Genomic DNA, 18,180 nt, shown 5'->3' on the forward strand with positions numbered 1-18,180 from the left:
CAGTATAAGATATGCTTTTTGCAAATTAGCGCCATGGTGCCCATTAAAAAATACATTTCCGGGTAATTTTCAAATTTTTTATAACCAAATTATGTCGATGGCAAATAAGGTACATGTGTTGGAGCTGATTTATATCAAAATCGTTTCACAAATCGAGATGCAGGATTTCGTGGTTCCATCATTGATACACCATGCAACAATACGTATATTGCAAAAGTTAATTGGGCGATGAACTGGGTACCTACAAAACACTTGCTCCAATTGACTTATCCAAGAAATTCACAGCCTTTAAAAAAGACAAAATTTTGGAGGTTTTCTTTTTTTTTTAATTTATTTTTTTTTTGTTTTTATTTCCTACTAACTTACATCTATTTGCTGAATCACAGGTAACAGTTTTCTAAGTTGGGAACAGTTGTTCAATATTTCTGACCTGACCTGACCGTATTTTCACACGGCCAAATGAAGCATGAATCACAACTCCTGTAGTTGGATTTTGCTCTTTTTCACCTTACATCTCAATTTTTTTATCCTCTTGACTGATAATTTACTTATGATAACATTAAATCACATGCAGTGCAACTGAAAAATTCAGCACACACCCTGGGTAGAAGAACTAGAATAAAATTTACAATGCCTGAGTTAGTCAGGGTATTTTTTGAGACAAATACAAAAATTATTACCGATTGGAATTGGAGAAAAAAGAAAAGGAAAAAAACCACTATCACAGTATTTACAATCAGGAAGCTAAGATGAGTTTTTTTACCTATGGACTGCAATAAAGTCCCTAGAGGGAGCTGCGGTTCCCTGAGTATGTCACTGGATAAAATGAACGACAGTAGATATTTTGGTAATTTTTGCACGAATTTTGCTTCTGGATCACAAATTTTGTTACCTCTGCATAAAAGAGTACAAGTGATAAAAAATTTATCAGATTTCATGAAAAACTTGTAGTTCTTAATGGTGCACAAGCAGACTCCCTAGAAGTGCTTCAATAAACTCAAGACATACTTGTGTCCAAAGGATAACCTCTTTTTTGACATTAGGGAACCAGTTTCAACTGGTCAAAAACAAATTTATTTGACTTGGTTTTGATGGGTTACTCCCCTAAAAATTTGAAACAAGTTAATCCATATAGAAGAAACAAAAAGGAGGAGAAGTATCGCTAACTTAACAACATCAGTTTTTACTCATTGTTGGTGAGTTACAATGTTATTAGAGTATGGGACCTGTTGTTACAACCCTTTCCAACCTTCATGGAATGGAGAAATAAGAACCACCGATCAAAAAACGCGAGGTACAAAGAAATACAACAGTCCTTAAAGTAGGTTTGCAGAGAGTGTCATTACTTGATTTTCTTAAGGGCTTCCAAGCGTTCAAGTAATGGAGGATGAGAAAGATGCCACATAGAGAAGAGCCAGTCATAAATTGGGAAACTTAAATTGTCCTTATTCAGTTTAATGAGAGCTGCTTGAAGATATTCTTCTTTGCCAAGTGCCAAGGCAAATGCGTCAGCTTGAAATTCGAATTTCCGGCACAAAATTGTCAAAAGGAAGGATAAAATCTGCAAAGCAAATAATCAGTTCTAATCAGTGATCAAATGATAAATAACTTCTAGTAATAGAAATTGATTTGATTTTTAGTACTTTACTATTGCTCAGGAGAGCTTTTTCACAAAAAAGCCAAAAATTGTCGGCCTCCTGAGGTGTAGTGGTTGTAGAGCTGGCTCTACAGTCAGGAGGTCCAGGGTTCGGTTCCTGGTTAGGCGACCCGAGTTTAATGGTCTCAAACAACGGTTGCCTTGGGCTGGTGCATGTTAGGGACGGAGGGGGAGGGGCTCTAACTGGAAGCGCAAGGATTACCACTTGTGTGTGTGGTATTTGAAGTAGTAGTAAAAAAAAAAAAAAAAAAAAAAAAAGTAGCAAACCAAACTAGAGCTATGATGCAATTTAAAAGAAACTCAATTTTGAGAGGAGTTATTTGGAGTTTTAGTCAACCAAGTTCAATGCTCAAAATTGTCAGAACTTTCTGTCGTCTATTGGCGCAAAAATGAACTTAGCCCCTCGCAACTTATTCTTTGGGATCCTGAGAATCATTGTCTATCAAAAACCTTAGTCAAAAATCACTCTCTTGAGAAACTTGCATCAATTCACTTCGATTCTTTCTTAAGAATAGTCAAATTTGTGGTCTCATATAAATTGACAAAAGATATTATATCTCTTATAATGAGATCTATGATACAATTGTTTTTTAGTATTAAATTCAACTGCAAATCAATGATCTCAAGGCTAAGTTAATCTGGCAATGCTATTGACTACAATGCTAATAACTCCCTTTACATGTTATATCTCTACACCTTTATTTAAAACGATTCTGAATAAGTTGAGATATTTGAGCATAGGTATTCATTTTTTTAGAGCTTGGTGATGGAGAAATGCACTTTTATAATCAATTCACATTAATGCAAATCTATCATGTACCAAGATTGCTGTGTTAAATGTCCGCCCTATTTTAACTCCGTCTACAGGAATGGGGGTCACATAGAAATATTTGCATATTTTTATGTGAAATGTTTCGAGAAAATTTTTAGAGTAACCTGCAAGTATAAAAACATCCCAAAATTTCACTAAGTAAAGCTGTTGGTAACTTGCATTAAAATGGAATGAAGTTGGGATTTTTTTGCGTAGAATTTTTCATTTTTCTATTATCATACTTGATGAGTTAATGACGAATAAAAAGTGTTACTTACAGCATTATATGGACTGAATACAAACTGTTGAACTATAACCAAGCCGATGAAAACTGGTTGTGAGTCAAAGAATCCAAATGCTCGATACAGCACAGAGTATTTGAACAGCAACCCAAAGGCAAGGAACATCAATAGCAGGTTGACCTGGAAAGGGAAAAAAATTGCGGTTAAGCCAATTCTGAATTTACCTAATTTATCTGGAGTCCTTGCCAAATAAGCTTATGCACTTCTTGACTGCAGCAGAAGATTGTCTGATGTCACTTTTACATGTAACGTAAATGCAAGAAGCAAGGAGTGACTGCGGATTTTCTGTTACAGTCTAAAAGTGTGCAAACTCATTTGACGTGGACTCTACAGAGAATTAAAGTGCACCAACTCTAATTTGCTGATCATTATTAAGAGGCAATTAAATTCTCGACAAGCTTTACAGGGTTCTTTGAAAAAGGTAACTGATTAAGTGTACATGAAAGATCAGGACCATCAGCAGATTAAAAAGTGGCCACGTACAGGCATCTTTCGAGTAATCTGGGTGTAATTGGCATGTTGCATTTCAACATACAAAAAATGTCTACAAATTTGGAGAACATATAGTCCTCCCTAGGCTTTTCAAATGTGATTACCCGAGGGAATGCTTGGCATTCAAGCAAACAACAGATTAATTGTAAAATAATTAGGATATAAAATAATAATTATAAGGATTGAAAATGCAACAATAATCAATTGATCTGCAGTCTACTTCACAAAACCTGAGGTGGTTAAATCAGAATTAAAATACATAAATGACAATGCATCAGTCCCTTCTGAGATAACCTTCCCTCTGACTTGACACTCTATTAAGCAGCTAAGAGTGGCCTGAAACCCATGTATTGTGAAGACGAACACAATCGTTACCTTTCATCACTCCTTGGAAACTAACAACACAGGTAGAATTTTTAAGCTATTGAAGAATTTACTATTTTGTTGTTAAAATTTAGTTCTGGTGAAAATTTTTCTGTTTTACTACGATTTCAGGCTGACGACAATATATAGAGTTTTCACGCAAGAATCATGCGCTTAAAATTCTTGTGTGTTCTTGCAGTTTCCAGAGTGTGATGAAACGTAACCATTATTCTTCCTTTCAAAATACACGCATTGCAGGCCTCTTATGGCTGCACACAATAGTAAGTGTAAAGTGAATGGCCCGGTCATCACCACCAGTATTGAAGCATTGTCTTTTACAGATTTGAATCTGGATTTTACAAGCTCATTAAGTGGACTTTAGACTATGTAGTATGCCCCATAAAAAACAGGAGGAACAATTTTCTCCACCAACGTAGAGGTAAATCCTTGTTCATTCTTATGAATCTCATTCTAACTACAGGTAGATGCTTGAACCATGTCCTAAAATAATCCATTGAGTACTTAGTGGCTTAAAAAATTCAAACCTGCATGATTATGATGTTCTTCAAAACATGATTCAACTTCCAATGTCCAAGTTCGTGGGCTAATACTGCGAGGACTTCATCATTATCACATCCCTTTTTGCTCTCTCCTTTTTTTTCTGCTTCGATTTCTTCCCTTTCGTTCTTATCATCGTCTTTCTTGTCTGACACAGGCTTATAGTCCTTCAAGAGAGTGTCATATAGTACAATCCGTTTGTTTTTGAAAAAACCATAGAAATAAGCATTACTATGGGCTGATCTCTTGGAGCCTAAAGGTAAATAATTAAACAAAGGATACAAAATATGATAACAGCGACAAGGAGGCAATGTTAATTTTACACTACTGAGTTAATTTTTCACATATTTGTCCTTCTCATCAACCTTGACATGTTCTCTACCTGGTCTGTCAAAATGACTGCTTCATTATTGGTTTTTGTGGCTCAAAACCACAATACAGACTAGTCTTTTGTGCAGAGTGTTTTTGTCTTCTGCCCAGCAATTAAAACATTATCTACAGATTGAATTAGTAAGGCTACATATTGACGGTGAAACTACCAAACCACGTATCTCGTTTGCTTGCGGTGTTTAAAAATCTACGCTCGCATTTTATTTTTTTGAAGTAGCCCAAATCAATATCATTCCTTGAAATTTTCACAGAATTTTCTCCGCACGAAGAGGAAAAATCACAGAAATTTTTAAGACTGGACGTTAAGTAGTTTTTCATTTAAAAAATGAAGTATGACAGGAAGTCTGCGACGTCGCAAACCGAGATACGAGGTTTGGTAGTTTCACCGTCGATATGCTTATTCGAACACAAACGAGAGAGGTGCCTCCTGAGAATTTTTAGCGATAGTAGTTCACAGCCATCAACTTTCATCATAGAATCGATCCATTATCAAGGAGGTTATAGTCATACACCTAAGAATTAACTTTTAGATTCTTTCCTTCAACTGATTGCATGGTTTACCACCTAGAGAACATGCACGCAAATAAGAGTAATGTCTTTTTTATTTTTAATTTTTTCTTTTCTTTTTGGGTGGAAAATTCAGTTAGACTCTGTTCCAAAGGTTACGCCAAAAAACCGAACTGGAAGAATCAAAAGAAAGGGAAACCAAACTTTCAGTTTGAAAAATCAGTGGTTTTCAAAGTCTTGTTCCTCGGGCATTTTTTCATATCTAAGAGTACAATTACAGTGCCCTATAAATTCTAAGTGAAGCCTAGACACATGCGCCAGCACCATCTTTTTTCCAATTGCTCAAATGGAGGGGAAAACTGGCCTTGTGCTTTAGATTTGATTTTGGTGTATGAAATGCAGTCAGAGGAGTACAGTCTTTCATTTTTTGAGGGGAAAAAATCAACCAAGTGACATTTTTAAACAAAAAACTCGCACTTTGGACCCAGGAGATGCAGGGTGGAGGGTAGGGTCGAGGACCTGCTGCACCGGTTTTGCCCAACTACGCTTAGCGGAATGATTCCCCTTTCAAAAGTCCTTGATCACCGGTCCAAGGCTTATCTCTTGGTTATTGTGGTCCATTCCTATTCATCCCTAAAGTCAGCAGTATTGTCAAATAAATAAAGATACCTTTATCCCGCTAGTCCAAAGTGCAAGTTTTTCGTATGTAAAAGTCTCTTTAGGTGGTTTTTTTTCAAAAAAATTCTAACCACATGTTATATGCCGAAATCAAATTTCAAGAGTTTGTTTTTCCTATCATTTAAACCAGAGTAATTTTTAATGGAAAACGTGTGCTAGTAAATCCATGCTTCACCTAGGAGACAGAAATTTTTAGGGCAATCTAGTGGGACCCTTAGACATGGGAAAATGCAGCGAGAGAATTAAAAATGTTGGCTCTTTTGAACAATCCTATTTACCATTTAAGAACGTGAATGCAGAGCATTTAGAAAGCCTCTACTCCCGAATTTTTCAACTTTTTACTGAGTTTTCCTACTAGTTTTTACGATAGTTCCTAGCATTTATGATAGGCTAATCTTCAGTATTTCAGCTGCACTAAAAACGCAGAGCAAAAATACTGGAACTACAGATCAGCTTCTTCACATTATTTAAAGACACTTTAATCAACTGCAGAAGAATTGCTTAGTACTATTTTGAAAAAAACTTTCTAGCTATAGAAAAATAAAAATCAATAAAGCATTGAGTTGTTCATGTGCAAAGGCACAAACCACAGAACAAAGATTTCAAGGAATTACATTCTGCCTGGGGGACATTTTATTTATCATATCATTGAAGTAAAAGTAAATTTCCTGATATTTTGTATTTTCCCGTGTTTTTATTGACACGTGTCACTCTGGAACCCCAAGCCGCACCAAAGAGAAAAAAAAGGAGTTGCTAATATTTCGGATTACTTGATTTTGTGGTTGGTGCAGGTGGATACAGACTATTTATTTGATCGATTTTCTTGAATATGATGTGGTTAACGGAAAAAAGGCATAAAAGTGTTCAAAAGCGTAATATGTGAGAAATTCAACCAAAATAACAGACGTTACAGTTCATTTTCCATACTTTGAATTACAAATTTTGTTAGGAAATATTGCTGTCATATATTGTATCCACCTACAACACAGTGTAAACAAATCGGAGCTGCCACCTCCGTTTTTATCTCAATAAAGCTGCACTGCTCTTGGCTTTGGCTGAAGTGAATTCTCAGGCATTCCAGTTTGATGCAGGGCAGGAAGACACCTTCCGCTGCAAAAGAATGGTAAAACTGGTAAAACTGACTTAGGCGGAAACCTTCTGCAGTCATTACAACCCACCTCCATACCCACTCCACAAAATCTCACACCAAAAAGAAGTAATATTTCAAAGATTTCTAGTCTCTTTTGATAAAATTCAGACAAAAAGAAAAAAAAACAATAAATTTTTGATTTACCTTCGACAACATAAAGCTTATACAGTGGGAAACCGATACTTGATGCAAGTTCTTCAATACTGGAGCGAAGTTCACCCTCTGGCAGAGGAGTATACTTGTCAAATAGGGGAGCAATATAATCGGGATAGATGGTCATCAAGAACAGTGACATTACTAAAGTAAACAACCACAGATAGAAGAAGAAATAATCACCGCCAATCTTGACAATGTAAACGACGGCCATTGTCAGTGGAATGGTTAGTACCTGGGTGATTCCGAAGGATTTGATATGGTCTTTAATGAAAAACGGCACAGTCTGTAAAAATAAAAGAGACCCACACTATATTTACTTCTTTGTGTATAACTTGTAGTTCTCCTCTTACCAGAATTAAACCAGTATCCCTAGGTTCACAAATGAAAAGGGACCATTAATTTAGTTACAATTTTAGTCTAATACATGTTTCCTCTTCAAAATTTCTTGTAGAACTTGATTCACGCAACAAAAATTGCTGAAATTGACTCCTAATCAAGATAATTAAGTTCTCTTCCATGACACTGAATACAAAAATACTGATTTCTCAAATCAAATCAAATCGCGCACCGGAAAGGTTTCAGAATGCTTCTTAGCCGAGCAGAGTTACTTACCTATCCCGTCTTGCTCGAAGTCCAAACAATATTCAACAGCAGAGTCAAAGTGCCAAAACTGAGGCTGCCATACTTTCATACTACAGAGACTGCTTTGGTAACGGTCAGTAAGCCATTTAACTTCAGTGGATGATAGTTTTTTATGACGGGGAAGTTTGAGTTCATGCATCGAAAGACGTTAATGTCTAGGTTGAGAGATACTTTCAATAACTTTTGTTGCACAAATCTTATTCTGCATAAAATTTTGATCAGCATGTGACCAACAACTGAAAATCATGCATGGAAAATTCTAACTATGTGATGCAGTATTATTTTTTTGAGATCCTATTGGTCAGAGAAGAAACACCTTTAGCAAAAATTAATTTGCATGAATACTGTCTAATAAATTAAATATTTCAGCCTTAAATCGCAATTTACTGAAATTTCTATTTTATTTTTTTCTTCCTCGATTTTCTTTCCGGCAGAGTCCTATTTTGATATTTGGTTACTTTCATTTGGTAAGCTTGTGTTACTCAGTTTATGACATCTGGTAATAAAATAAGTAAAATCCTCTGGAAGAGTAATGAAGCAGAAGATTTCTTAATTGAGTACAGAAAACTCTTGCTTATCCGGATTAATTGAGACCAGATCGATCTTGGTAAAAAAAAAAAAAAAAAAAAAAAAAAAAACAAATAATCAATAGAGAAAAGAACTTTCAGTTACATATAATAATTAGAACACATGGCGTGTTTGAAAGGATGATTTTTGCATATACAAATGCATTCCTCTATTTGTGAGCAACCGAAACTAGTATCCAATAATAAAAAATCCACTTGTCCTGGTCAATTATACATTCAGGCGCACTTGCAAAATCAATATCAGGGTGTCTACTAAAATAGGTTCACCAAAAATGAGTACTTTTACAGTACTCTCCCAAGAAATTCAGTACTTTTTCAGTACCTCCAATAGACTAAATTCGGCAAATTTGGAATTCCCGCTCAAACTGTGATAAAAATGACAAAAAAAGGAAAAAATTCCAGACCTCACAAAATTCCGCACTTTTTCAGCACTTCCAGACCGCCCATTAAAAATCAGTACTATTTCCAGACTTGTAGACACCCTGCATATGAATGACGCGCAAACCATATAAATATGTGCTTAAATAAGTGGGAGTTTTTTGTGTTGTTTTGTATACTTGAAGGCTGTTCTTTAGAACGCTTCTTTGATGCAATTCTTTCGAACGCTAATTGAATGCAGTTCTTTTGAACGCTCATGGAATGTAGACTCACTTGCTTATTGAAACCATGCTTCTCTTCCAATACGAATGTATTGTAAATACTGGTGGGCAGAGACGTTATAACATTGAAAATGTTCATCAACACCATGAAGCAAGCACTCACGACCAATTCATTTTCTTCCAAACCTACAACACCAGCCATAGATCGCCCAGAGTTCCAAAAATAGACTAGCCCATTGCAGAAAATAATAACCTATAAAAGAAAACATAAAGACCTTATAGCGTATGTACATAACATTACCACACATTACTTGGGGAAAAACAAATTTTTTTGAGTTAAGTTTTACAGGCAAATTATAATGATCTGACTACGTACAAATGGTAGGTATTGATGTAAACGACCAAACGTGGTTTAAGATCGAACTGGAGTACCCCAGGACTTTTCTTTTGAGAACTTAAAAAAACTTCACACATGCTCCAAAAAGAGTTATCATCTGATTGGTGATGTTCGCATATTCTGTTGGAGATATCTGCTGACATAATTTGGATTGCATTTCGCAGAGGGGAATCAATGCGATTACAGTGTATCCAATACGGTTTAATTTCTTCTTTGCTTGGAAAATTGCTTAACGTATGTTAAGCAATAAAATGTATACATTAGTGTTTCTTAAAAATTAACAATTTATTGAAGGTAAACAAAAACTGTTTGCTTTTCTACGCATTTTTTCAAGTAAAGATGTGGATGCAAGATTTTTACAACACTATAAACCCATTGGTTTCTTTCAGCTAAATATGATTCATTTCTATCTCACTATAACCTTCTGCCACATGAGCCGTCTGCAAAGTAGCAAATCCCTCTTCAGCTACCACAAAATACTTCGCTTCCTTCCTACATTTAGGTTTCCTGACTCCACCGACTTCCTAACATTGAATTTAAGTAATCTAAGTGATTGCAGAGGTGTGTCGTGTTTTGATTTCTCTGCAATAGCTACATCTTTCATTAATTTAGGAGCACAGTCCAACTCTGAGGTGCAGTAGGTACATGACAGCAGATCCCAGTTGTCTTAGCCCCTAGAGGATGCCTCAACCAGTTAGCCTGACCCTTAATTACTTACTTATTTACTTACATCTTCCATAAATTCAGAATATTTACCTTCGTTCACAATGGTAAAGTGATTTCCCTGAAAAATAGTTTGGCCTAGGCTATTCTAGTTTGGCGTTAAATCGGGTTTATCTGCTAACATTAACATTATGAGAATCTTCAACCTTGTCTTCCTGATTAAGTTAATATTTTCTAGGGCAAGGTGTGTTCGCTCTAAGATTTGAATATTTCGCTGTGCATAATTTCTTAACTTGGACCCTTTTAAACCATTAATTAATGCTACTTTAAAAGCATTGATCCCCATCTATTTTCCTCCAGTTGATCTTTCTTGACAGTGCAGTTTAGCCTAACAGCCCAGCTTGAAATTTTGAGCTCATGGCTTTATACACATCTGACCTCTGTTGAATTCTCATACTGGTTCTTTCGGCACAATAACTCACATCAAAATTCACATTAAAAATCACTCTCCTTGGTTTGTAAGGTGCTAACTGTGAAGAAGACTCTCATTTTCGTTACTTCTTGAAAAAGTCGAAGATTTAAAAATGTAATAAAAGGGGAAAATAAGAAAGGATTTGAAATATTCTTTGACATGAATTAGATTTTTAATCAGAAAGCAAACTGATGCATTACTACTATAGCATCAATAGTTTAGCATTCATTGTCACCACAACATGGGGTGCAGAAAATGCTGGTGCATGCAGGCCTCCATTCGCACATAGCTGAGGCAACCCCTGAGTGCAAGAGGAAATTTAACGATGAGGACTTTTTTCTTCTTTGTTTACAGCAAAAAAAAGAGAATAAACAGAAAAGGGCGCTGATTTTTGACATTATTTAATTCGATGCATACTTTTAACTTTTTTACAAAGAGAGGAAATTTTTCAAGAATAAGAAAGTTTTGAGGCTGATGTTACAACAAATTTTTGCCCCGTAGAACTTCCTGCACGCCTGTTCGCAATGAATTATACTTCTAAAAATTACTCAAACGAAGATGAATGTGCAAATTGCAGATCCAGTTATTGAAGTCAGAAAATTTTTTAATACTAGAGCAGTGCCTATTTCTTGGCAAGGAACATCTAATACATCTTATGCTGATGCATTCACATTTATAGAGCTTGCTAACTGAGTGATGTGACTGAAGTCAGAATTAACTAGTTAGTTGGTTTAAGTAAGAGATAATCCACTCTTGTTTCTGAGCAGTGGCATTCCTTTAATATTGAGTATCGTGCTTATGCTGGATATTATTAAATTAAAATAGACAAGAGACAATTGGCCATATGCCCTTTGTTATAAATCCAAGTTATGATGGTTTCAAATTATAGATTTCCAAAAAGTGGATGCATTTGATTGCCAACTTTCTACACCCCATACAAACTGAGATATTGCCAATCAAAAAAAACAGCTTATGACATAATCCACTATGGAGGTGCATACTTCCATTTCTTCCACCTTATTTTCATCCATATATTTTACGTCAAGCAACCAGTGCATACGTGTGTGTCACTGATGAATGAACCAAAGGTGGAAGAGACCATGGTATATCACCTAATGTGTGGAATGATGTCATGCACTGTGTTTTTCAATGAGTGATAGCTCCATCAATTTAGGCATAGAAACTGGGTATTTGATGGGTGTGGAAAAGGACATCGTGCACGATATCAGGTCCAAGCAGTTGGTCTGGTATGGACATGTGCGAAGGATGGCAGATGATCGGTTGCCCAAGCAGGTCTTCGATTGGGTTCCTCCCGGAAGGCGACGGCGTGGACGTCCTGTGAAAGGTTGGCGACAAGGGGTGGAGGAGGAGATCAGAAGGTGCCAATTGCCTGATGATCTCTGGGAGGATAGGGGGCAATGGCGATTGGGCGTCGCAGAGCGCGAGGCGGCGCTATAATCGCGACTTTATGTATGTGTATGTAAACTGGGTATTTGAACAAATCTCATTATATTTTGCTAATCTAAGAGCTTAGGCAACCAAAAGACCATTCTGGGACTGAGTAGTGCAACTCACCCGTAACCTCAAGCTAAGCAGTTTCAAAATAAAAGTATAAAAAACTTATTTACGACTTCACCAAGCTGAACTTACAGAATTTAGAACCAATCCATATCCGTCTTTGATGATACCAAAGTTACTTTTGTCCAAAGCATAGACTCGAGCTTTTTCGTAATCTTTACCATCCAAAATCCCTTCAAGAATTTCTGGCCTCTTCAGGTGGGTTAGATAAACATTGCGCTAGAAAGAACAAATTCATTCAAATTACAAAAAGATTCGCTTAATTGTTGTCAATGACTAAAATTGTTTTAACTGAACATGTAATTTACAAATTTGCAAAGAAGTTCTAGTTGTTTTCCAAAACTTTGCCTTCCACATTGAGACTACCTGATGTTTGTATCAGTTCAGATTTGCTCTACTATTTGCAGGATAGTAGTGTTTTGAGAGTCTAAATTTATGGTTTAAATGATGGTTGCTCAGATACATTAAGAATACCTAAAAACTTTATGAATCCCATTCCGTTCTGAATGGGGTTTTTCTATTCTGAGTTCTCGACTGTTCAGTTCTGCACTGAATGGTGTTTCAACTTAAGAGACATTATTGTACCGATTGTTCAGCAATCCATCTTTCTGACTTCAAGTTTGGGAAAATTTTGTTCAATAGTTAAGTATAATGTACAGTAAATTTGATTGATCATTAGCCAGTGAGAAAATGACATAATTGACTACAAAGAAGTACTGTAAACAGAAAAACTCATGGCTTCCACTTGCTATGAATTTTCGTCAGATCGGTTTCAAAGTTACCCTCTCCTCTTCACTGAGATCACCAACCTGACTTCAGTCAGAGATCACTGGTGCCCCTGAACCAGTCATGTAAAAATTGGACCAATGTGAAAGATTTTACAGAAAAAACCTGGCGTGATTTGGGAAAGATATGAGTGACCACTGAGTTTTCTGTAAGTACCACACGCAAGAAAATTCCCCTTTTTTCATTCATGTACGTAATTGACATACTAACTTTCTGACCAATTGAAAATCATAATATGTCCCAATCTACAGCATCTTAGTTTGTATTGATGAAAGGGCAAATAATAGCTCCCGAACATAGAACAAAGAGGGAAAAACAGTCCTGCCTAAAGTACCTGCATAGCAAGAGTACAGACAGGTATGAAACTTCAAAAATCCATCATGCCTTCACGGATGCTCCGCTAACAACATACGGGCCCAGAAGGGCAGCCAACCTATGAATTCAAATTATCAGGAAAGATTAATTCTCATAATTGTTACGACCCGTCGTTTGCAAAGCACGTGCTTCAATTATAGTTTTGGCATAAATTTGCTCATTTTAGCAGAAGAACCAATGTTCAAATCTCACAGGCACCAGCGCGCCCAAAAAATGAAGGCTTTGCGCCAGCATGGCCTCTAAAAATAGTCGTCCTTAAAAAAAATCATAATATTTCTGTTTGGTTATTTTCTGAAATTTCGATGCACAGCACCGGATTCTAACTTTCCCCTATATGCACAGTGGTCTATAGGCAAGAAGTCAATTTGGCCCCTAAAAATCAAGATTGATGGGCCACGTTGCTCCTGAAACTCAAATGTGAGTTTTTCGAACACTGGGAAGAACGCACATTTAAGTATGAACATTCTTGGCCGTCTTGGTTTAAGTTGAAGTCTGAAGATTGGCAGCGAAATTTTATGAGATGAGGGGCTGACTACCCTTTTCAGCCCTAAGCCCTCTATGAAGCGAGCTGTCTATTCTCTTGATATACTGATACTCTAGTCCTGGCAAGCCTGCGTTAAACCTTTCTCTTTGAGAACAGTGCCTCAAGTTTACATCCACAATATGTGAACCAATCTTGGCTGACCCTTCTCATGGAAGTGACGCTCCTTTGAACCTTCTTCCGGGCAGAAACTTACTCTGCAGATTCAAATCAAACAAACTGATCACCTTATATAGTGAGGAACAGGATGAAACTGTTTGCCTTACCTGTCTCAACGATAGATATAAATCCCAAAGGTACTCTATCCACATAAAGGACACTATCCCCCAAAATATGTAATCTTCCATCTTCATCATATCGTGTGGCCATATAACCTTAAAACGGTAGTAAAACCAACCAATAAGTTTTCCACTGAAAGCACGAATTTAAGTACTGAAAGTCTTATCAATGAATCAATTCTGCTGGTCGGCATTCGACATCAGAAGAATGTATACACAGAACACAGACAGCCAGGTCATGGACCAATAGAATAAATAAGGACTCCCAACTCCCTATGCTACCCTGTGTTAAAAACCGTTAACGCGCGCTCGCAGCGAACCTGGCAGAGGGTGCGGCGAACTAACGCCACAGCGGTCCACGATCGTACCTCTATAGTATGTTATTCCATGCAATGTTCTTTGTTTATCTATGATTTATTTATTTGTGTAGATACTTTAATACATTTTACTTTCGCAAACTAATGAAATTGTATAGATACATACCTTCGGCAGAGGTCAATGCGAAAGACTTTGATGTGAAGTATCTTATCAGAACACGAGCAAAGATGATTCAGTCAACTTCTGACGCAGAATCAAAGAGACTTGCTAATAATCAAATTAAAGATAATGCTTGAAGTCAAGTATCTTTGATTTTGTGACACTCAGTTGATTTTTATCAGTACAACACTATTTCTCACTAAAAAGATTTCACTTAACAGAGCGGCGCCTTCGGCTAAAAGTACAATCCTGATTCCTGCTGCACACTACATACACACTTCCTTTGGCTTTCTCAACAGCAGTTGCTGCTGAGTAAAACGGTTAGAAATAACACTTCACATTAATACCAGTTTATGTACACGAAGACTGACGAAGATTGAAATGAAAATGGGAAACTTTTCACACTAAACTCTTCAAAACTGCAGGGCGACCACGAGGATACGAGGATCTAGAAACTTCTATGAGCACTACTGAGTGATAAGCCTAAATAGGTGGTGCATGGAAATATAAACAGGAAGACCCAATCATCGGTTTAGTTCACTACACCCTCTGCCAGGGAGCGCTGATGTCAGCGCTAACCGGAGTTGGGGGTCCTTATTTATTCTCTTGGTCCATGGCCAGGTGCGCGGAGCGGACAGCAGCACAGCAGCACTGGGGGGAGGGGAGGAGACCGAGAGTTGGTTGATGGCGAAGGTTGATGGTTGGTGAGCAAACCTCACATGAAAAAATACCACTCTCGCGCGGGAGAATTTAAATTAAAAGATCTCGAAGCTCCTTGTCAGCTACGTCAGCCCTCCTCTTTTTCTGGAAAATCGCCGAGAGGGCGATTGGACACTTGTCTCTGGATTGGAACTATACCTACCCACTTACTTTACATCATAGAATAACAGCTATTATTCTATGTCTACATGTATTAGGCAATGAAGCGTTTCAACATAAAATCCATTGTTCATTGAAAATAAGTTTTTCAGAATATTCTGAGTACATTCATTGCGCAGCCTGGCACCAAAGGCGTCTGATAACTTTAGAAAAGCGACAGGAGATTTTCGACTTGACTCTCGAAAAATAAAATAAATGTAAAAGAGAAGCTAATTGTAGGAGTCTTTTGTTGTAAATTTTCTATGGATCAACCAACTTAGTACTAGCTGTAGAAATCAATAAATTGCTCAAATTTTTTTTTCTATTAATCAGTGTTTATGATGTTTATGATAGAAGAAGGAAAAAACATGTCACAGATTGCAAAGTTGCATATCCGCTTATATTTTATATTTAGATTGGAAATGAGGAATGACTAACCAACTGAAAAAAAAAAGGCATCTACCAACATTTCTTGCTCTCGCAAAAAGCGCTGAAAATTCCAGCACTGAATTTTCACTACTTTTTGTTAAATGCTTGAAATTGATTAAAATCTATGTTTCACAGCATTTCATTCGCGAATTAAAAATACAAAATCGTACCAAACCTCGATTGCTCCTGGAGAGATGATTTTTAAAAAATTTCTGATCACCGAAAACAGTAAACATCTGTTGTTTTGTTTCAAGCTAAGTGAACCTACATACAGAAGACGACTGTTCATGAATTTGAGAGGTACTTATTGTTAGATCTTAAAATGATTTGGTCTAGACATCAGATTTTGCAGCACAAGTCCTGCAAATGGCAGATCTGAAATGATAGTAGCTTAGAGCAGAGGGGTCTTAGATAATTTTTTTCAAAGTTAAAATGACTGTCTAGTGCCCTAATGTTACGAATGCAATCAGCAATTTCTTAAGTTTTGCATCTCATTTTAAAAACCGCAATTAAATTTTTTCAAGCATAAAGCAGGTTCTTCACAACATACTGAAAAATTACATGCCAGATTTTTCCAAAAACGTTGGTTACGGCCGTTTCACTCTGAGGCATCCAGTTTGAGGGAGTAAAAAATTTAAATAGCATACCTATTCTTCAAAGGCTAAATTTAATTCTGCTTTAAAGACTTTCGATATGAGGTCCTGCAAAAAATAAGTTTACTTAGCCAATATATTCTGAATTGAGATAGGTGGAGCATATTTCTAAAAAACATTGAGAAGTCACTATTTCATTAGGTACTCTCAGTATTTTCGAGCAATGTAGAAATTTAGATACTTAGATCTATTAATAAAACTAGAAAAACAACAGTTAACGGAATAGTTGGCATTCACTCAAGCTGCTGACTGGATTGTTCATAATATTCTACATTATCCTAACCGCTTGTGAGAAAATTCCACCAAAAATGTGATGGAAAAAATATGCAGCCTTTGAACATCTTTAAGTAGGGTAATGTGAAAGATCGGGAATTTGAGAGGCTGTAGTCACCTTTCTGAGTGAAAGAACCAATTACAGAGCGCAATTCGCACAATATACAAAATTTTGAGGTGTATAACTCGACAACTAGACCAAATGTGACTCTTCCTTTTCATATATGTACTGCAATTCAGATCCACAAATTATCAAAGTTAACAGGATCAATATTGCATTCTTCTAGCTGATAAATGTTTTACCTAATGTTTCAGATTAGATTCAACAACCATTAAGTCAATATCTCCCGATAAGCAATAGATGCAGCAGCTCACTTGCCAATGGCATTCCTTGAAATTTTAGACCTGTTGGGAGAGGATAGGGCTACGATCAGACAAACCCACTTTTATGGACTTCCATTGGAACAAGATTAAATTTGTATGATGTGCTTTGAGGCTGAAAGTAGTGCCTTAAAATGTTTAGTAGAGGTGCTTTTTGTCTTCCTTAGTTTAGAAGATATAAAAGAGGTAAAGTTATTTCCTGGAAGATCCGTGTGCAAACAGATCATCCACAAAATGCAAAGTAAAACTTATATGTCCTTACAATTAAATGAAACATCCCTCATTTTGATAACTCCAGCAAATGAAGTTTGCGACACTGTTAACTTGATTCGAATTGAATTCAAAGTGGTCACATTACAGTAGCTAATAGGGGACCTCCAGGATGCTTAGCCGCACAACCGGAGGCAAACTTATGGAACTATTAGAATGAAGAGTCTCAACTTTTTTTGCGGTAATATTTATTCATTTTCATTACATGAATTATTAAAATTTGTAATTCCTACTTGTAAAACCAACTTTTTTACTTAGTGATGAAAATGCACAAAACATGAGTGCAAGCCCAACCGCCCACCACACTTTTACTTGGTACGAAAGCATGGTTGAGAAATAGGCATAGCTAGATAAAGGCTTCCAGGATGTGGTCTTGCTCCCACTTGTGCAAAATTTATACCTGGAAAAATCTTTGCTGAAGAGCTTTGAAAGAATTTTCATGAAGAATGAAATGAAAATTTACAAATACACACTTTTGGAATGAGTAGGTATAAGATAGCTCAATTTTTCGGAAAATTTCCTGGCAAAGAGCCTTTCTTCAATCTGTGGGGAAAACTCCCTCTCACTTTATAGGAAAGACCAATAATTTGCATTCCATGATACTGATTAAAATTTGGAATTGGATACATAAAAACATTGACAAGAACAGTTTTTCTTCTTTTTACAAAATACTCCGTACAGACCTCAAATTTGTACCCCCACCCTTCCCTGAGAAAATTGTCTAGCTACGCCTTGGCGGATTTCAGAATGCTGATGGGTCTCTACCACAAATCCATCCCAGAGAATCTCCCATCTTGAATGCTTCCTCCTCACATCTTACACGAAATATTTACAGACTATCAACTTTTCTGCAAGAC

General features: G+C 36.6%; 1 protein-coding gene and 1 long non-coding RNA gene across 2 annotated transcripts; one reads left to right on the forward strand and one right to left on the reverse strand.

The window, feature by feature from the left end:
- Nucleotides 1-63: 63 nt before the first annotated feature.
- Nucleotides 64-14,203, reverse strand: LOC109034197 (CAAX prenyl protease 1 homolog). The gene is made up of 7 exons (XM_019047207.2): nucleotides 13,971-14,203; nucleotides 12,075-12,221; nucleotides 8,945-9,145; nucleotides 7,053-7,347; nucleotides 4,171-4,436; nucleotides 2,747-2,890; nucleotides 64-1,561 (listed from the first exon to the last, which is right to left on the reverse strand). The coding sequence occupies exons 1-7, from the start codon at nucleotides 14,058-14,060 to the stop codon at nucleotides 1,343-1,345; spliced, it is 1,362 nt and encodes a 453-aa protein (XP_018902752.2). The 5' UTR covers nucleotides 14,061-14,203; the 3' UTR covers nucleotides 64-1,342.
- Nucleotides 14,083-17,564, forward strand: LOC140223831 (uncharacterized). The gene is made up of 2 exons (XR_011899106.1): nucleotides 14,083-14,217; nucleotides 15,081-17,564. It is a non-coding gene; the product is annotated as an uncharacterized lncRNA (long non-coding RNA).
- The last annotated feature ends 616 nt before the right edge of the window (nucleotides 17,565-18,180 follow it).

The sequence above is a fragment of the Bemisia tabaci genome, chromosome 2 (assembly GCF_918797505.1).
Source record: "Bemisia tabaci chromosome 2, PGI_BMITA_v3".
Lineage (NCBI taxonomy): Eukaryota > Metazoa > Arthropoda > Insecta > Hemiptera > Aleyrodidae > Bemisia > Bemisia tabaci.